At 43.6% G+C, this 19,983-nt stretch overlaps 1 protein-coding gene across 1 annotated transcript in view; it reads right to left on the reverse strand.

Annotated features, from left to right (window-relative positions):
- HUA2 (Tudor/PWWP/MBT domain-containing protein) overlaps positions 1-19,306 on the reverse strand; it is a 39,121-nt gene extending 19,815 nt beyond the window's left edge. Inside the window, exons 1-5 of the mRNA XM_087666164.1 lie at positions 18,390-19,306; positions 18,167-18,243; positions 16,730-17,852; positions 15,151-16,565; positions 14,629-15,073 (exon numbers count right to left, since the gene is read on the reverse strand). Coding sequence (XP_087522290.1) covers positions 14,629-15,073; positions 15,151-16,565; positions 16,730-17,852; positions 18,167-18,243; positions 18,390-18,581 — 3,252 coding nt within the window. The 5' untranslated portion in view covers positions 18,582-19,306. The remainder of the gene's footprint in view (positions 1-14,628; positions 15,074-15,150; positions 16,566-16,729; positions 17,853-18,166; positions 18,244-18,389) is intronic.
- Positions 19,307-19,983: the final 677 nt, after the last annotated feature.

Here is a 19,983-nt window from a genome sequence, read left to right on the forward strand (position 1 = left end):
ATTTAAGATTTGTGTTTATTGTGTTACCGTCTGCGTTATAGAGTTTTAGTCGTATTCATACATTCTATGTTTTCTCTATTCAAACCCTAGCATATCTTCACATGATATCAAAGCCAGTGCTCTTTTAAAGAGTATCCTGTGGTATTATGGAGGCTTGGTTTTGTGCAAGATACACAAGACACATAACCAATTCACAATGTATTAGACTCCTTGGGATCCTACTACGTCTTATCACCAATTCACAATGTATTAGACTCCTTGGGATCCTACTATGTCTTATCAAGCTTGTCCATCATTGGAGGCCTTGAGGAGGCATTATGGACAACAAGGAAGAGACGCTTAACCTTCACCTTCACTTTCTTCTCTTTTTCCTAACTTCATGACAAATGAGTTTAAAGAATTCATGAGCAACAAGTATGGTCCAACTTATCTCCCTTCTAGCTTTTCTTCTACATCTCGACCGGTTAGTAGGGATGGCCAACTCTTTGATCAAGAAGGACATACAGCATTTGGGATGACTGGCGAACCATCTTCTTCATCTCAACCAAGCCCTATGTCAGGTTTGTATAAACCCTTCAAGTCATATTGAATCAAAACCCGCTCCACTTCTGAACCCAACACAGTAGGAGTTGGATCAATCTTTGCTCCTAGTTCCTTCTCCCTCTCCACCCCATGTTATCTATCCTCAAGTGAATGTCATTTTGTACCCTAGTACATCATTAGGTAAAATGCCACCCTTTAACATTGTGCCTTCCACATACCTATAAGTAAGCATATCCTTTTACCCTAGGATAGTGTAATGGGTATCCTTCTCACTTTCCCCAAACACTCACCTCCTCATCCTTCGACCTCTCAGACCCAAGGATTTCCATCCTCTACTTATGGTGTGCCCCACACAAGGATTTCCATCATTTGCCCCACATGTCCCTATCCCTCCTCCATGGGCTACTCATGCAGTCAACATACCATGCCTAGTCAATCCATTCCCACTTTTGGATCCATTGTGCACACTTCACTACTCCCCCACCCTACCCACCTGATCCACTATGCACACTTCACACATGCATGGTAGACACTCTAGGATTCATTCCCAAGTGTTTATTGTACTCTACTCCCCCACTTTTCCCATCCTACAACACTAGCTACATGATCAAGTCCACAAGTTCTCTCCACATTCTTATTCAAAGAGGGGTCTGATTGCCTCTTCTTTGCAAGGGAAAACCAAGGGTGGCAAAAACTCACAAGATGTGAAGGCAACTCAAACGGGCCCAAAGAAACTAAACCCATATGGCAACTACTCCCTAGAAAGAATAGGTTTTGCACACACTGCACAAATCGGGCCATGTGGATGAGGAGTGTCATACCAAGGCCCAAGTTCTCCCACATAGAAAACCATAGCAAAACCGTTGCAACTACCTCCACTACTACTGAATAGTCCATTGGGGCTACACCTCTTGTTGCTGCCCCATCTACTCCTCCTAGCATAGTTACCATTGGACATGCATCACATATACAACCTCAATAGTACATTTCTTTCACTATCCTCGAAGGATTAGCTGATTGGTTTGCTAGGTCTTCACTCATTGCACTATTTGCATCCATTTAGAAGTCTCTTGCACCCCAACCTAGGCACGCTTCCCCACCTCATCCTACATTTCATTGGCAACGACCTACTAATGGTGTACGTATTGGTAGTCACAACCCTGGCTAGCACTTCTCTAGGTCCCTTCGAACACCCTAGGTTAGTCTAGCTTTCCCCTAGGTCTTTTGTTTTCCGTTGTATTCACTCATACACATGTTAGCAATCATGTTTGTCATGCCTTGTCATCTCCTGCCTGTGAGCCTCAGTCTGAGTCAGACGAGGACTTTAGGAGCTCTAACTTGTCTATCACTTGTTTTGACGGAGGAGGTAGCTCATTCTAGAGCACTCAGTTTATTGCATTTCAGTACATTTTCTCCTCCAGTCGGGATCTTATGTGCATTTCCCGGGGCAGTTTCTACATTCTTCAGACCTGCCTCACCTGTCGGACATTGTCCATCCTTTCCGGGATTTTTCTGAGCATTCCTGGCATTTTTACCAGCATTAAATGCTGGTCGGACATATTTATGGCCTCAAATTTCAGGTCGGCCAGTTTTTGGGTTTTTTGGCTATTTATAGCCATTTCCCACTTGGCAGTCAATTGTATTATCATCTTCCCTCCTTCCTTGGTAGGTGCACACTCCAACTCCGTCATCTTCCTCCGTCTTCGGTGCTGCCGTCATCATCAGCCTGATCTGGTGCCCTCACTGACGCTTCGGGCTGCGTGCAGGGACTGATCAGTCCACAGTTTTGTATTCAGCATTCATTACAGTCAATGCAGATTTTCTTCCTTCATTTTCTGCTTTCTCTCTCTCTCTCTCCCTCTGTGTTCGTGTTTTCTTCTTCCGTTGCGCACTCTCATATGGTATCATCGCCTCACTGAGAGCACCGAGGAAAGCTTCCATTGCAGAGGAGGACACCATCAAGTGCAGCCTTTCTTCCCTCCTTTCCAGCCCTTGGCGGTGCTGTCCAGGCTGAAACGCAGCCTTCCATACCTGCTTTTTGTTGTTTTGCAGCATCAGGAGGAGTAGGCGACAGTTTTCTAAGTGTTTGCAGCCTGCGTTTGCATCAAACGCAGCCAACAGGAGGTGGTCAACATTAGCAGAGGAGAAAGCATCATCATCTGGAGGATAGGCGGCAGTTTTTTCTCTCCAGACGGTAGCATTTTCTCTCTCCTCTTGCACGCGACAGCATCTTCTGGGTCTTTTCTGACATAGGCGGCTCCATCTTGACTATCTGTTGGTTGCAAATTGTTTGGTGATTGCAGATATATACGAAGATGTCTTATCACCAGTTCTTTGCTAATTCAGAGGATGGTCTCTATTCCTTCCTCCGAGAGACGGAGAGACTTTCGTGCTAGTTCACGCAACGGCTGGAGGTCACCTAGCCCATTTGACCGAGATCCCTCTATTCCCCGTTCTCTCCATGTTTCACAGAAGGCTCATTCTGCTGGCCTTCATATGCCTTCCATGGCACCCTCTATACAGGTGCCCATACTCCCTTCTTTGCCCAAAGAAGACCGGCTTGATGGTTCCAACTACTCGCTTTGGTCGTGTAAGGTGGAGTGTATCCTTGACACCTTCGATCTTTGGGAGTTCGTTACCCACCCTATTTCCCGTCCAGTGGAGGATCCTACCATTGGATCATCGATGGATCGTGTGGCCTTATGGGATCGGCTCAACTCACAAGCTCGATCTTTCCTCTTTATGAGCTTATAGGATTCTGTCCTAGTGCATATGCGCAGGTTGCGGAAAGCAGCGGAAGTGTGGACAAAGCTTGCTTCTTTGTACCATCAGAAGACTTTTGCCCATCGGATTACTCTCGAGAAGAAATTACGGATGCTCATTGTTGATGATTCTTCTTCCATGAAGGATCATATCAGCAGGTTGGAGGACATGAGGGATGAGCTTGCGTCCCTTGACAAGATGATCTCTTCCGAGGATATGGCCATGATTCTTTTGACTCAGCTACCATCTCCCCGTTTTGATGTCTTCTACACCAGCCTTCTTACATCGAGGACCCGTGAGAAGCTTCTATGGGAGGAGCTTGCCCCGCTTGTTTTGGAGCATGACGAGCACGCCAAAGAGGTAGCCAGTGGATCCACCTCCATCAAAGCTTTTGTTGCAGGTTTGAGAGGGGGGACACAAAAGAAAGGGAAGTCACTGGCTAAAAGACAGGAGAGTTCTTCAGGTTCTGACTCCAACTCGGAGAAGCCTAAATGCCCATACTGTGGGAAGGGGACACATCCAGAGGAGAAATGTTGGAAGAAGTACCCTCACCTTCGTCCAGGCGCGAAGGATGGAGCTAAAGCATCTGAGCCTTCTACCTCTACTCCAGCGGTTACCCATAAGTCTTCATATTGTTGACTTGGAGGAGCCTTCTTCAGTGGTTGCCTCATCTTCTGAGAGGCCTTGGCTGGTTGATAGTGGAGCTTCTAGTCATATGACTCCCCGAGGTGATTTGTTGCAAGATCTATGCCCTTCTGAGGGTTCAGTCACTGTTGGTGACATAGTTTCGGTGCCTATTTGTGGTGTTGGCACTTTGCCTTTATTTCCCGACCGCGCGTCGAGCTCCCTTTCCCAGGCTCTTTATGTTCCTAACTTGGGCTTTCCACTCCTCTCAGTCTATGGCCTTACTAGGCTTGGTACCCGGGTTGTCTTCACCGAGCAGGCCGTTTGTATTGAGGATTCTTCTACAGGGGCTGTTATTGAGACAGGTTGGCAAGAGAGTAGGCTTTATAGGCTCCATTCCCCTTCTCTTATGCAGGGACCTCCGAGGCATGTGTCTATTGCTACACCTGTACCCACTTGTGCACCCTCTTTTCCACAGGTTCCTTCCCATCCCCCACCCTCTCCTCCGGTGGTTCCCTCGTACCCCCCATCCCTTTCAGAGAGGACACGGCGCCTGTGAATTTCCTGGCCCCTACTGTTTTAGAGGGGGCCTCCCAGGATCGCGAGGAGTTTCTTCATCAGCAATCTTCATCGACGGACTGCATCGACCTTGGCATTCCTCTTGCCACCCCAGGATCCGTTTCTCCCTTGGCCTTCCACCACATCCAGGATCTGAGAGGGGATGTTAGCAGTCATGTTTGTCATGCCTTGTCATCTCCTGCCTGTGAGCCTCAGTCTGAGTCAGACGAGGACTTTAGGAGCTCTAACTTGTCTATCACTTGTTTTGACGGAGGAGGTAGCTCATTCTAGAGCACTCAGTTTATTGCATTTCAATGCATTTTCTCCTCCAGTCGGGATTTTATGTGCATTTCCCAAGGCAGTTTCTGCATGGAATACTCACCATTCCTAGGTTGGAGACATGGAATACTCACCATTCCTTTCGTGGTTTCATCTTCTTAGAAGATTTGCTCTTCTACTAGCAAAGAGGCTTTCCCTCCCAACGCAAATTGTGTAGCATCTCTCTTGATACTATCATGGCGATGACTTCTACCTTGTTGTCCCAGTCAAGGTGCTTTATCCTTATCTTCATTTATCACCATGGGGTCTTGGCACCACATCAAGACTGACATCAAGCTTCTCTTTCTCCTTCGACCTCAACATCCAAGGTTGAGAGAGGGGATTCTTGCCCTTTCTTAGTATTCATAAAGATTCGACACTTGCCTTTGACATCAACCTTCCTTCCTTGTTATATCTTCCCTTTACATTGCATAATCATCATCATCTTTGTAAAAGAGCGCTTGGGCAAGGAAACAATTTTCCCTAGAGGAACATTGTCCCAGTGGCACCTATTGCATGTGCATTCTCATCATGTAGCATACCACTCTATGAATCTCATTGTGTAGAGCACACCTAGACGGATCCTAAGATGTCTCCATCGGCGGTTCTTTATCACCACACCATCATCCTTCCTCACCACATTACTACTCCCTCACCTTTTTCCTTGTCATCAACACCCTTGAGTGATTGTGGAACGATGAGAGGCAACAACTGTAGTCAAAACACAGCCTAAGATGATGACACTCTCCAACTCGTAATCTCTTCCCCGGTTCTCAAGACATGGGAGTTCGAGGGTCAGTATTCTTCACTACATAGTATGTTTGCTGCATGAGCATTGTATTCTATTTGAAATCATTCAAATTCTTATTCACCATGTTCATTGTCTCTTTGTTACCCTAATCCTAATTGTGTTTTTTAATCAATTTGTGCTATTGTCGTACAATTGTGTTTGAGTTTCTATGTTACGGTATTTCTCCACATGATTCACTTCAAAATTGTCTTTCTTCTCTGTTTGTGTTTGTGTCTGCATTTTATATTTTGCATTTGCATTTATTGCATTATTGTCTGAGTTATTGTATTTGACATATTCATACATTCTATATTTTCTATATGCAAACCCTGGCATATCTTCACGATGGAAACATGAAACTTTAATGTTGTGCTTAGCATTTTGGCTTAGGTATTAATCCAATGTGCACATGTGAGTAAAAGTCAATCAACTCACAATGATGGACCAAGGACCTCCAAGATTAGTGTGTCAAAGGCAAGAGTTATAATGAGTTATACTAGTCAAGGTACTAGGTGGTAATTAAAGCTAGTCCAAGGACAATTAATACACAGGACCACTCGTGAGTCAAAATGGCTTAGCCAATTTAAATTACTATAAATGGCTGAACTTTTTGTTTAGAAGGCTGACACTTGGCAAAACTTGCCCATACAAGTGAGAGAGGCTATTGGGTGCTAGCTGAGTCTCGTTCCAACATTGTAAAGGTTGGGGGAGGAGAGAGAGTTGCTATTGCTGCAATTTTCCAACCAATTTTCCAACCATAGGTGATCAGCCCAGCCATTGGAGACAATCGAAAAGCTCCCATCACATTTGATCAAAAAGCCATTAGAGGGAAGCACCAGCCCTTGTAGGCTGTCTACAGGTAACAGCAAGTTTGGGGCTCACACTCGGATTTCATTCGTTAGATGACCAAAAAAAAGGACAGGTGATCGCATGTGGGGCTTCTATTGGTGATGCAATCATTCAACCATTTCCAACAAGGCAACAGCAGATTTAAGCCCTTTCACGCAATCGAAATCAGAGATTTCTCTCTCTTCAGCCTCCTCTCTCATCTACAATTATCTCCTTGCTTCTCCTAGCCATTTACAGCAGATCTCAGTCATAGAAGATGGCTACCAAAGCATTTGTTGTTGTAAACCCTCATTTACAATAAAAATTGGGGTTTAGCAGCACCTCAAGTCCCATGCCAAAAGATTGGAGACTAAGTACTTAAAATCAACAGCTGGAATTCATGGAATTTCCACAAATTTCAAGAAACCACCCATCCCAATTGGATGTGCAGTTAGATTTGACTAACCAAGGGTCCAGAAGGCTTTGCAAGCATTCTAACAACAAGAAGCATTGAGAGCAAAGGAAATTGGAGCAATAATAGCATAATTTATCCAATTGCAATACGACTTAAAGAAACACCACAAGGGACACTAGTTTTTTGGGGCCATCATAATGTCCATTGTCCAAATTGATTGGTAGAATTTGTATTTCAATTATGTGAATTTTACACTTGTTGAGCTAAAAATGCATTAGCTTTAATAAAACAACCCCAAAACAAAACTAATTAATTTAAAAAATGCATTTCTAGATAGTGTCTATAACCCATAAGCACAAACCCTAATAAGGAGGACCCAAACTTTCTATAAATAGGCATGCTACCCTCCACTTAGCCATAATCTTGTTTTTGCAGCTTGTAGGTGCTCTTTCTCATGTCCACAATCCATTCGCGGAGGATATCTCAACTAGAGCTGTCCATCATTGCTGTGTACCACCTAGCACCTATTGCCAAGCCTTCTGTACCAAAGCCATCTATCTACTAGCAATTGCTGTCCAAGGCTGGAGCAGCCTGGATTGCCAGTTTTTCCACCTTCTTGAGCTGTCGTACAGCCTAACCTATTGCCACCCAACTATCCACAACCTGTAGCGGCCTTCTCCAATTCCAACTGACAACAATGCCTTTGAAGTGGCACACATGACTATCCTATCACCAATGCCACAGTGCATAAATCACCATGGACTTTTCGCCTTTGGCCAAACCGCCAAACTGTACCTTATGAGAGCTCAAACTAGAAGTCTCATGCTCGAGCAACATGGCAGTAGTTCTTCTCAAGTGTATATCTTAAGAGGTCCTTTTGGAGGTTACCCCTTGTAGGATAGCTTTAGATGTATGGGAGAAATTAAATATATGTTGTACAAGGCTCCATGGACCATGCGAATTGTGACCGTTCATGGTTAGCTCCAACAAATGAAGTTCAAGTTGAAGGACGTTATCTAGTCATTCCTACTTTGTATTGCACAGTGCAGGATCAGCTTCAGCACATGTAGTCTACTCTTTCAGCAGCTCATTTGTAGGGGTTGTTTCTATAAGCTCCCGGAGTTTGATGGTGTAGCCAATGCTCTTTGGCTCCAGATCTCACCTTTGCACAAGCCATGCTTGCATAACAACACTCCATGAAGCCTATCATCAATAGAAGAACAAGGGATGTCATTTGGAGAGGATAAGAAAGAAAGATGAAGAAAAGAAGAGATGTAGAGAGAAAATACAGCCAAATTTAATACAAACTGCACTTAGCACGAGTTCACAGGCAGTGAAGAGAAGAGCTGATCACAAAATGACTATTGGCGAGAGGTAAAATCAGGTTCAACGGGTGAAAATCAGCCACAATCAGCCAGAGAATGATCAAACAGAGCAATTAGAGCCCAGAAAATACTGTCTCCCAGCCTGCATAGGTTTAAAAACACGAAAACACAGGCAGCTGAAGAACAAATGCAGGCAGGCACTGCATTAAATGCAGCAATGCAGCAGAAAAATAGGGCAGAAAAACCTAAATGCAGACTGCTGTGTAAAACACAAGTAGCTCAAAACTAGAATCAAGCCAAAATTACCCAACCAGAAACTGGTCACCCAGGCTGCAGCAGACAGAGGACTGATCAGCAATACAGCAATGTGAAAACAGCCTTGCTGCAGCAGAAATCAGCACCAAGTTCCCGAACACAAATGTCTAATACCAGGTGAGAAATGGGTGCAATCACAAAAAAGTGAGAATCTGTTGTACTGACTGCAAAGAAGAGAAGAATACTACAAAGTGAACTCATAAGAATGCTCAGGAAATGGAATCCATAGGCCAAGACATGAGACAGCCGAATACAACAATGTGTCACGTGCTGTGTGGGCACTGGCTCCAGCTCCCTCTCTATGCGAAACAGTCCTGGATGTATGTTGAATAAATAACTCGAGGGACCACCCAGTAATAAATAGGCCACAAGTATGAGCAGGTCAACCAGCATTAATGTTGCATCATTAATGCAATCGGCCAGCAAATAATGCCCTAAATGACCACATCAAGTGCCTAAAAAACTAGCAATGTCATCACACTAAAAAGAAATGTGCCCATCCCACTAGGACACGCATTGACTCACTGATGAAATGACTGACAAGATGAGACACAAGGCAAATGACAAATAAGCTAGCCATAAATGGGCTGCTCAACTATCCATAAAGGTGCTCGATAACAAGCGTAATAAAGAGACAAGCACGCATGAAAGTACATTGCATGGTAACCGTGAAACACGTTTCGCTGGCACTGAAACATGAAACGGCTAAAACAGCTGAAACATTTCACCAGAATGAAAAATGCCCCAAGTGAAACGGCTGAGTGAAACATGATTTTTAAATGGAAAAAGACTTGTTTTTTCTTGTCTTTTGAGGTTTTTGGACACTATACATATAGGATACACATCATTTGTTGATATGAAAGGATTCGCATGGTGTAATTCTACAAGTTGTAACTCGTTGTTTATAAAGAAAACTATCTCCTATGTATTATTTAACCGTTTCACTTAGGACTTGCCCAAAGGTGAAACGTTTCAAGGTGAAACACAACGTTTTAGGGGTGAAATGTTTTGGGGGTGAAAAGTTTTGTGGTTACCTTGGTACATTGCTAACAATATCTTCCACATCCCTAGTGCATCCAAATGACAATGGTATGTGGTGTCAATCATTGAGGATCATTAATGACACTTCTCCAACAGTATTGGTGGTTGTTTACACATGCTATGCTAAGGTAGCGGTGGTGTATTTCCTTGGTGTGATCATGCAAATGACAAACACAAAGAGCAATCAACATTGGCCAAAAAAAAGGGCACCAGAACCAACATGCTTGGGTTCTAATATCATGTAAGAATGAGGTGGAGCAACGAAAGCAAGAAGATAGAGTTGTTGTAAACATAGAGAACTAAACAGAAGAACAAGCATACATGAACTCAAAATAACGAACGTGGGAAACATAATCCATATGCCAAAGCACAAGTGTATACAAAAGCCTAGGCTAGGGGCAACCACTAGAGGGCTCCCAGATAGGGGAGCAGGATGCAATGTGCATGCATCAGATGAATGTGAGATGGAGGAGAGGCAACCTTTCTACATGTAGGAATAAAATAAAATAAAGACCAAGTCAATCAACTTCAAAAAAGGCTAAAAATACAAGTCAACCAACTTATAGAATGTGCCACTTTAGAAATGCAATGCACTCAACTAATGAGCCCGTACAAACATGATATGTATACCGCTAATACAACTCATCAGCCGCAAGCACCTCGTGCTTGGGGCTTTCACTTGGGTCAGTCATAGGCCTTGTTTTGGGTGGACCACTTAAGGGCAGGTCACTTTATAGGTCTTGTCTACAAATAGGCCCTCCCTATCACCCTCTTTACAACCACAATCGATGCCTTGAGAAGCAAGGGATGAGGTCCTATGTCTTGTGTAGCTTCCCATCATGGTAATCTCTTATATATGGTCGTGTCTCAATGATAATAGGATAGTTCCATTCCTCATGATCTTTCCTTCTTTTCTTTCTCGTCATGTTGATTGATTCTATTTTGCTTCCATTCTTTTGTGCATTCCCATAAGATAAGGCTGTTAGTTTGCCTATGTTAATTATGTCACTCTGTCATCTCCTGGTTGTGAGCTCCTCTCAGAGTCCGACGGAGACATACGAACTCTAGCAATTTAGGAGTATTTTCTTTAGTTGTCAGCTTCTTGTGTGCATTCGTAGGCCAATTTCTACTTTCCACAAACTGCCTACACCTATCAGATATGGTCATTGTCATTTGGGATTTTTTCTAGGGTCTCCCCTATTTTTCTGGCAATTTTTCTCTTCAATGACCAACAAATCTACCAACTTTTTGGTGCTTTGACTATTTATAGCCACACACCCCACTTGGCAAACACACACACTCTTTAGTATTCATTCTTTCATTCGCAAGTGCACACTCCAACTCTCCGTGCTTGGTGCTACCATCGTAATCAACCTGATCTGGTGCACTCAATAATGCTTTGGTGGGTTGTGTGCAAGGACTTATCAATCCATCTCCATTGTATCAACATTCTTCTTCGTTTAGTGGAGTTTTCTATCTATCTATCTATCTATCTATCTATCTATCTATCTATCTATATATATATATATATATATATATATATATATATATATATATATATATATGTTCGTGTTTCTCTTTTGTTGCACTCTCACATGATATCATCACCTAAGTAAGGACACAAACTAGAGATTTCTTACAAAAGAGCAAGTCTTCCTCGTGGAGGAGCAGCCCAAAGCTTCAAAACACAGATTCAGCCTACGTTTATAGGCCGTACAAGTGGTCCATTGCTTGTTTGACCTTCCTAACAACTATAGGCAACAGCATCCAAGCTTCAAGCGACCCCTATTTTTTGCATTCTGCAGCAAATGCAGAAATGCATTTTAAAGGCGGCAGCTTTCTAATGCAGGCGGCAGCTTTCTAGCTTAGGCGACAACCTTATGATGCAAGCAACCCCCTTCTAGTGGCAAGCAACACCCTCTCTTTGACAAACGCAACTTTCTAGGTGATTGCAGGATTGAACACTCTTCTGAACGGAGACACCAAAATAGCGATATAGTCGGCGAGAGAAGTCCCGCGTTAGCACCCGTCCCCCTTCTATTCATCTATCACACACAGCTCTATCCTCAATGAAGATGCCATCCTTGATACCCTCAGGGCAAGTGCATGTCTTACCTTCTCGCTTGTCAATAGCAGAGCCTCTTCTCACATGACCTACAAACAGGATTGGCTTCAAGATTTGAGTGCCAAAGGGAGCACAGTCACCATCAATGAATTCTCTATCATTCCCATTCAAAAAGTGGGGACTATTCCTTTATTGCCGAACTGATAATTTTCTTCGGTCAAAGTTCTCTATGTACCAAATTTAGGTTTTAACCTACTTTCTATCCATGGTCTTACATGGCTTGGTATTTATGTGGTATTTATACAAAATGCGGTGACAATGGAGGATGCTTCTATAGGTACCGTTCTTTGGACAAGACCCCAAGATGGTGGGCTTTACACGCTCACAACCTTAGCCGCAAGGTCTTCACAAGCTTGGGTTGCTTTGGCATGCTCACTACGGTCATCTAAAAATTTTTAACACTATACAACGCGCTCGTCAGAAGAAGATGGTGGAGGGACTTATTGATTTCCCTCCTATTCACACTTTGTGCCCTAGCTCTTGGAGGGGGAAGCAACATAGGCAAACACATCCCAATCTCCTCATGACCCCAGCCTATAGTTCAAGGTTGAGGATAGCAAGTATATTATGCTCATCGTGTATGTAGATGATCTTATCATTACAAGGAGCTCTACTCAAGAGGTTAATCGTACTCGAGATTTTGCAACCAAAGTTTGACATGAGGAATCTTGGGATCCGACATTTCTTCCTTGGATTAGAGATTTATCAATTGGCACAGAGCATTTTTATTTCGCAACACAAGAATATTACCAAGCTTTTGGCATCCAAGGCTCCCCTTCTAGATGCCACCCATTATAGGTGTCTTATTGGCTGCCTCGTCTGGCTTATTCACACACAACCGAATGTTTCTTTTGTTGTAGCATTGTCATCTTCTTTCATGAAGACTCCCACTTAGGAGCATTGGAGAGCGGCCTTGTATGTTCTTCGTTATTTACAAGGGACTTCATCCTACGGGATCATGTATAGAGATGGGGTTACTCTCTCTGATTGGAGTGATTTTGACTAGGTGGTGATGTGAATTGGAGACGGTCCACAACAAGTTATGCCTTTTTCCCTTGGATCAAGAGTTATCTTGTGGGACACCAAGAAGCAACCTACTATCAACTTTTCTTCTACACATGCACAGTATCCTGCATTATGTTCTACCACTATGGAGGTGATTTGGCTTCGTTGCAGCGGCGATTGGCTTTCCTTAGCTTGGATCTCTAAAGCTGCATATGAACAGCCAAAGAGATCTAGCTCTGGCAAAGAGCCCTATGTTTCATGCTCGCCCAAAGCACATCGAGGTTCAACATCATTATGATCGAGAGCCATGGATTCCAAGTTAACAGTGGCCAACTGTCCAACGAAGGACAATGCAGCTAATCTCTTCACAACGCCTTTGCCCCAGACTTCTATGCTTCATCACATGAGGTTGTTGGGTCTTCACACACTCCCAAGATTTGAGAGGGGATGTGATCCCACCCATGTTAGTTATATCAATCTGTCATCTCCTGGTGTGAGCTTCTATCAAAGTCTAACAAAGACATAACAGCTTTGGCAATTTAGGTGTGTTTTCTTCAATTGGTTGCTTCCTGTGTGCATTCCTAGGCCTCTTTGCTTCCGATGATCTATCTACACCTGTCAGATATTGTCATTGTCATTTGGGATTTTTTCAAGCATCTCACTTTTTTTTGGCATTTTTCTCTTCAGTGGCCAACATTTATGACCCCTACAAAAGCAAGTCGGCCAATATTTTGGTGTTTTGGCTATTTTTAGCCACATCCCCCACTTGGCAAACACATAGTCTTCAATCTTCAATCTTACGTTTGCAAGTGCACACTCCAACACTCCAACTCTCCATGCTTAGTGTTGCCATCATCATCAATATGATCCGGTGCCCGCACTGACGCTTTAGGCTGCGTGCAAGGACTGATCAATCCATCTCCATTATATCAACATTCTTCTTCAATCAATGCACTATTCTACCTTCATCTTTTGCTTCCCCTCCTCTCTCTCTCTCTTTGTGCTTCTCTCTATATTTGTGTTTCTCTTCCATTGCACTCTCAAAAAGGTAAGAAATATTGAAATTTTTTGTCATAAGAAGGCAATAACAAGAATTGGGACTTGCAATTACCAAGTCACTCAAAAACATGTATAAAGTTGCAGCCTCAAGACTTGCTTTGCATTGTCTCTATCTAGTTGTATCTCAAGAGCCCAAAAAGGAAGGTTCATCAAATTTCAAAAACTGGATAGACTTGCAAGAGCACTGAGGAGCAAGACTTCTTTGCCCCTCTGACTACATTGTCTCAAATTTTGAATTAGAAAGGACTTGCACCGATTGCTTTCAGCCATGCTAGTTCTGAATCGTGCAGCTCATGTAAGTCTCCCATGTTAAACAAAGGTAGGGAGGAAAAATTGGGCTTATAACAAATGTCACGCTTAGCCAAGTCATAGAAATTAATATGATAAATCAGCCTCACTAAGGTGAACAAAGAAAGAGAGAGAATTATGATAATGCTCGAGTAAAGAAATAGAGATAAAGTGCACAAGGGTCTGAACACATCAGAAGACTCTCAGAAAAACTCAGGGATGATTGTGTGCTGGCCACACTCTAATCAGCCTCACTAAGGTGAACAAAGAAAGAGAGAATTATGATAATGCAACAAAGAAAGAGAGAATTATGATAATGCTCAAGTAAAGAAATGGAGATACACTGCACAAGGGTCTGAACACATCAGAAGACTCAGAAAAAACTCAGGGATGATTGTATGCTGACCACACTCTAGAGACTCTGCCCATATGCTAATCATCACTTTCAGTAACACTTAGAAAAAAGTGTTACTAGGTAGCAGGTAACCGCAGTTGCAGAACATCTGTACGAACTTGCCGACCATTGAATTACTAAGATAAGTTACAGCAAAAAGGAGCATACTCTCTTACTTGAATGAGGTTCAACACTCGTGCAATCAGTAAAGAAATATAGCTAGTAATTACAACTTACTTGATTGGCTATCCCATATTTGGCACACTCAAGGGCATGGCGTGTAGCTCGAGCAATACTCTCTTTTGTCCGTGAAAGAGTTTCTAGCATTCCTTCAAATGTGTCTCTGGCAACTGATGCTTCAGTATCTCCAGCAAAAAGTACTTCCCTTGAACTTGCATTTTGACCAGAGTCGACCCTAGTTTCCTCTTCCAACATTATAGGGGTTCCCAATGCAGTGGCTGAAGCACCTATTGCTCCAGCTGCCATTTCAATGGACTCCTGCTGAAGAGACCCAGAAGCTAGGATCTGGGAAGGAGAATTTGGTATTGAGTGTACACCAGGCGATGGACTTGATATAAAGTTGGCTGGAAATCTTTCCATCTCCGAGACATTAGATGAAGAAGGCACCAAAGTAGCAAATCGGGCTTGTCGCTTCTGCCTGATCTCCTTTGCAGCTTCAACTCTGCAACAGCCCACAACAACTGTTAGACAAGACGTGATAACTATTGTCACAGATGAAATAAATCTTTTCATACTTACGCTTCTCTCACTCTGTTGGCACTAGTTTCTGAAGACAATTTGTACGATGCCAAGGGGTCAAGACGTTGTCTCCCAGTTGCATTACTGCTTTTAGCCAGATCCTTTGCACTCAATTTTATAGCAGCCTTCAACTTTTCAGGAGGAACATCAGATAGAGTTTTTGCAGCAACAGGAGCTTTAGAATGCTCCATCCCCACCTGTTTGATACTATGCTCTTGCTGCTTGCCTGTAACTTCATGCACAATCTTCTCCATGCGTAGAGTCCCATCAGTTGCTGCCACTTTCCCTGGTATACTAGGTTCTTTTGCCCCAGATCTTTTAAGTTTGTGCTTATATTTACTGTCATGTGCTTCCATACTGGCTTTCAAACCATCCCCACTCCCAACAATCTTTGGGTGAGTTGCAAGATTGTCAAACTTGATCATCTTGTTCTTCCCACCAGTCTCCAAGGTTTTCAGCGACATCATAGCATTATCGCCACCCAGTTCAGATACATGTGCCTCACCTACAACTTTGTTGGAACTACCATCCAAATTATCTACAACTGGACTGGTTGCACACTTCTCTTCTGTGGCCTCCACTATCTCAAAGCTTCCCAGAGTTGTAGAATCAAGGGCTTCATCTCTGATCGATGTATTTCTGGGGCTCAAATCATCATGTAGGTCAGTTCCTTCAATGTTCATCTTCTTTTCAGCTGCTCTTGCAGCATGCTGGTTATCACCATCGGCAGATAAAGCACGAGGAAGAATATCAGTGGAGGAATCATGCTGTCCGCCCTTCTCATTTCTTCCAATGTCACCCATCTCGGCTGCTTCAGCAGCACATGCTGTCATTGCTTCAAGGGCACGCTGCCTGCGTTTTGAGGGTGGCAATGCAGCCTCACCATCAACCATGCTACTCCTTATTCGATACTTATCAGCTTTCGGGGGCAATATTGTCATTCGTTCAGCTGAAAACAGTGGTTTTGTTTCGGGCTTTGTCTGTCTTGGACTAGCTTCATGTGCATCAATGCCATTTGGCTGGGTATCTTCTTTGCCAGCAGCATTTCTCAAGCTATTTTCACATGTTGGTCCCACATTGCTTATCACTTCAGTATGTTGAGCAATAAAATCTTTTTCTGCTCGGGCTCTGGCCCGCTTGACCAGAGGTAGATGTTCATCATCACTGGCTGAACATTTTATATCTCTTATAATCCCATTAAAAACAGTCGCCTTAGAGGACTTATGCTCTGCAGTTTCCTGTACTTCCATAGTTTCACCCAAGCTGGATTCACCTGTTCTTTGTCGTTTGAGTATGTGATGTTGTTCAAGAGAGTGTGCTTCAGAGATTCTAGGGGAAACTCCTGCATCTGAAACCACATAATCTGAACTATTCTTTAAATCAGCACGGCTTAACTCATCCTCGTTCACAGCCACCTGAACTTAATAGAAAAAATGAAAAGGAAGAAAAAAAATTAGTATGAATTTGTGGGCTGGAGCAATAAACTTGACTTAAATGAAATTCTGGCCAACTCAGGTTAATAATGAAAGAAAATCGCATTCAATAAGAACAGCTGAGAAACGTGCTATTTGGGCAGTACCTGTGTGCGACTATGCATCATAGTTTGACCCCTCTTCCTACGATGATACTCAGCAACCACATGTTTGGTCTGAAAATCTACCTGTTGTGAGTGAGGTGATCTGGGCACATTATCTTGACTTGGGAAAACATCTCTTTCTGGCTTCTTCAAAGCTCTGCGCTTTTTCTTTGGTAACAAAGTCTGCTGGAGAGAATCGTCATGCTTGGACTCCTCCAAGTCCCCAAAGATGTGCTCTTCCTGTGAGATAGCATCCACAAATGGCACTGAAAACTCCACATTTGGCTGGTCACTACTACTATCTAGAACCTGCCTATCTTGAAAATCTTCAGTTTCTCCATAAGCTAGATCTTTGCAGCTAGCATCATCTGCATTCCCAACACTCTCCAGGTTCAAAGTTCGGGCCAATGATTCTGAGCTTAGAGTATCTTTCACTAATTTGGGACCCTTACTACTTGTTTCATCATCCGTAGAATGCTGATCCAGATTACTTGCAAGCCCGCCTGTTTTTCCCTGTTTAAGATCATCTGCAGCATAATCCTGCAACATTACTTCTGGACTGTCATCCACGATATTGTTAGGGGAATAGACTGTATCTATTCGTTCTCTTGCCACTGCTAATCTACTTGATCTCTTCAGATTGGATAAACTTTTTGAGCTTGAAGTAGTCTTCACATCAGAATCTTCATCATCAACAATAATTTTCCTTCTCTTTCTAGTTGATTCTAATATAACCCTACGATCCCCACGTCCCTTCACTTTATCATGACGAAACCTTGTAGTATCAGAACCATTAAGCAGAACAGTGTCACTGGTTTCAGTTCTCAATTCCTTGTAGTCTTTCTGCAAAGAATCAGTGTGTCTTTGCTTAGGCGACACCAACAGTTCAGCACACTCGTCTCTGCCATCATGTGTGCCCTCTTGATCAGGCACCTCATCTGTAACATCATCTGCAATTGCTTGACTATCCTCATCATTCAGATCCTCTGAAACTTTATCTGCCTGACATATTTCTCTTACTGCACGACAGAAATCTGTTGTTGCACTTTTTGCTTGTGCTTTGGCAAGAAGGCTTTTCTTGATATCAGGAGTGAAAGCTTTTACATCTGCAGGGAGAACAAAGCCTCTACCCAAAGAAAAACGAAAGTTTAATATGTCTGCATGATCTAAGGAAATGCAATGCATAATCTTGGGTAACAAATAAACTTGCAGGCAGAACAAAACATCCACCCAACAACAAAGAAAAGTCTGATATCTCTGCATACCCTAAGAATGCAATGTATAATCTGGCATAACGTATAGACTTGGAGGGCAACGGCATGCCCACAGGATTGGAATTCACAAATACATATACAAAACATTGTAAAATAACCACCCTAATCTCGCAGCAAGTAAAAAATAACTTCACTGCCGAAGCATTAAAAAACAGAGAATACCCACATTTGTTGTGTGCCAAAGAAGAAAACAAACACTTTCCGGTGATCCTTGGGATGACCCCAATCCTCCGGTTCGCTCACCTGCAAGGAGCACAAAACCATAATTCAATAACAAACGCCCTTTCACACCACAAACTGGCCCTAGGAAAACCATGGTTGACTAAAGTGAAAAGCACATGGCTATCCTTGCCAAATAGATGGTAACATTACATCAGATAAGTCATTACCCGAGCAGGCCACGCTGGAAAACCCTTGAGCTTGGCCAGCACAAGATCACCTACATTCCAAACTTGCCTTGCTGCAGCTGCTGCTGCTTTACCTCCTTTCTTCCGAACAGGTGCCATGGCTGACAGCTTCAGATGTTGTCGAAGCAACTTCCAGGCCCTAATATCACGCTGAACAGGAGCAGAGTCGCACATGCACCATGGCAAGAAAACAGGAAGCCCAGCAGTCTTCACCGATATTTGCTCCTTTTAAAGCTAAACACACTTGCTTTCTTTGTGAACCCTTGATCCATGTATTGAGGCGGCTAAGTGATCTTCTCTCTCATCCTGAGAAGGCCCTGTTTGTGATGGCGGTCACTAGGGCTGATGCGGGAGAAAATGAGAAGAAAACCAGAGTACTGTGAATAGGCAACCTGAACATTTCCTGTCTGAGGCGTGCAATTCCTGTCATTGTCAGAGTCGATGACTCATTGAGTCAATCATAACTTGCCCTGTAATCCTTTTTATTTGTTCAAAAACCCAGCAGAAATGTATATTTTCACAGCTCCTCCCCGTTCTTTTTCCAAGTTTCGCAGCCGGGTGCCTGTTGGCTTTCTGTGCATGTCCAAAGCCCAAGGAAACCGTATCTTGCCCTAGCTCTCGCGCACTCTCTTTCTGAGGGTGCGGAACCTAAAATGTGCGAATTCTGCGTCTGAACAAAACTTGGAAAAGCAAGAGGCGGAAAGAAGGAAGCGAGGCACCAGGGCGATCTGCGGGAGCCGAGCAGCTACGGCGATGGCGACGACCTCTTCTTCCTGGTTGCGTTTGTGTTCGCGAGCAAGAATACGTCTGATATAGGAAGCAGGGGACGCCACAACAGCAGGAAGCCAGAACAAAGTAAACTCTTTCCCTCTAGCCTAGGTAGAGAGACAGCACATGAGAAGAACCCTGACTGCCCCTCGCTCTTGTGTCTTCTTAACCAGGGGCTCTGGTTCGTCCTAACCCGACCCCCGAGTTGTCTTGACGGCCCCGTCGGACCGCCGTCCGATTTAACGCCGCCTTCCCATACCTCTGTATCGCACCTCCAAGGTTATATCGCTCGTTCCTATCCACCCCCAATCGTATGCAGTTACATCGTGCACCTCCAAGGTTATATCTCTCATTCATGTGCATCATCAAGGGTATATAGTACACCTCCAAAAGGTATAAGTGCCTATCATGCACCTCCAAGGGTATATCACTCACACCTCCAAAGCTATATTGCTCGTTCATATGAAACTCCAAGGATAATGTCATGCATCGCCAAGGGTATATCACTCACTCTGGGAGGCTATATTGCATGCTCCCATGCGCTTCGAAGGGTGCATTACTCATTCCTATACACCTCCAAGGATAAAATCATGCACCTCCAAGGTTATGAGGGTATGACATGCACCTCCATGGTTATGTTGCTTGCACCTCCAAGGTTATGAGGGTATGACATGCACCTCCATGGTTATGTTGCTTGCACCTCCAAGGTTACATAACGTATCGCTATGCACCTCCAAAGTGTATAAGAGTTGCATCACATGGCATGCAATATCTAATGGCCACAAAACAGGTTTCGTGATGAACATAT

Source organism: Lygodium microphyllum, chromosome 25 (genome assembly GCF_053477565.2).
Source record: "Lygodium microphyllum isolate KBCC chromosome 25, Lygodium_microphyllum_v1.1.10, whole genome shotgun sequence".
NCBI lineage: Eukaryota > Viridiplantae > Streptophyta > Polypodiopsida > Schizaeales > Lygodiaceae > Lygodium > Lygodium microphyllum.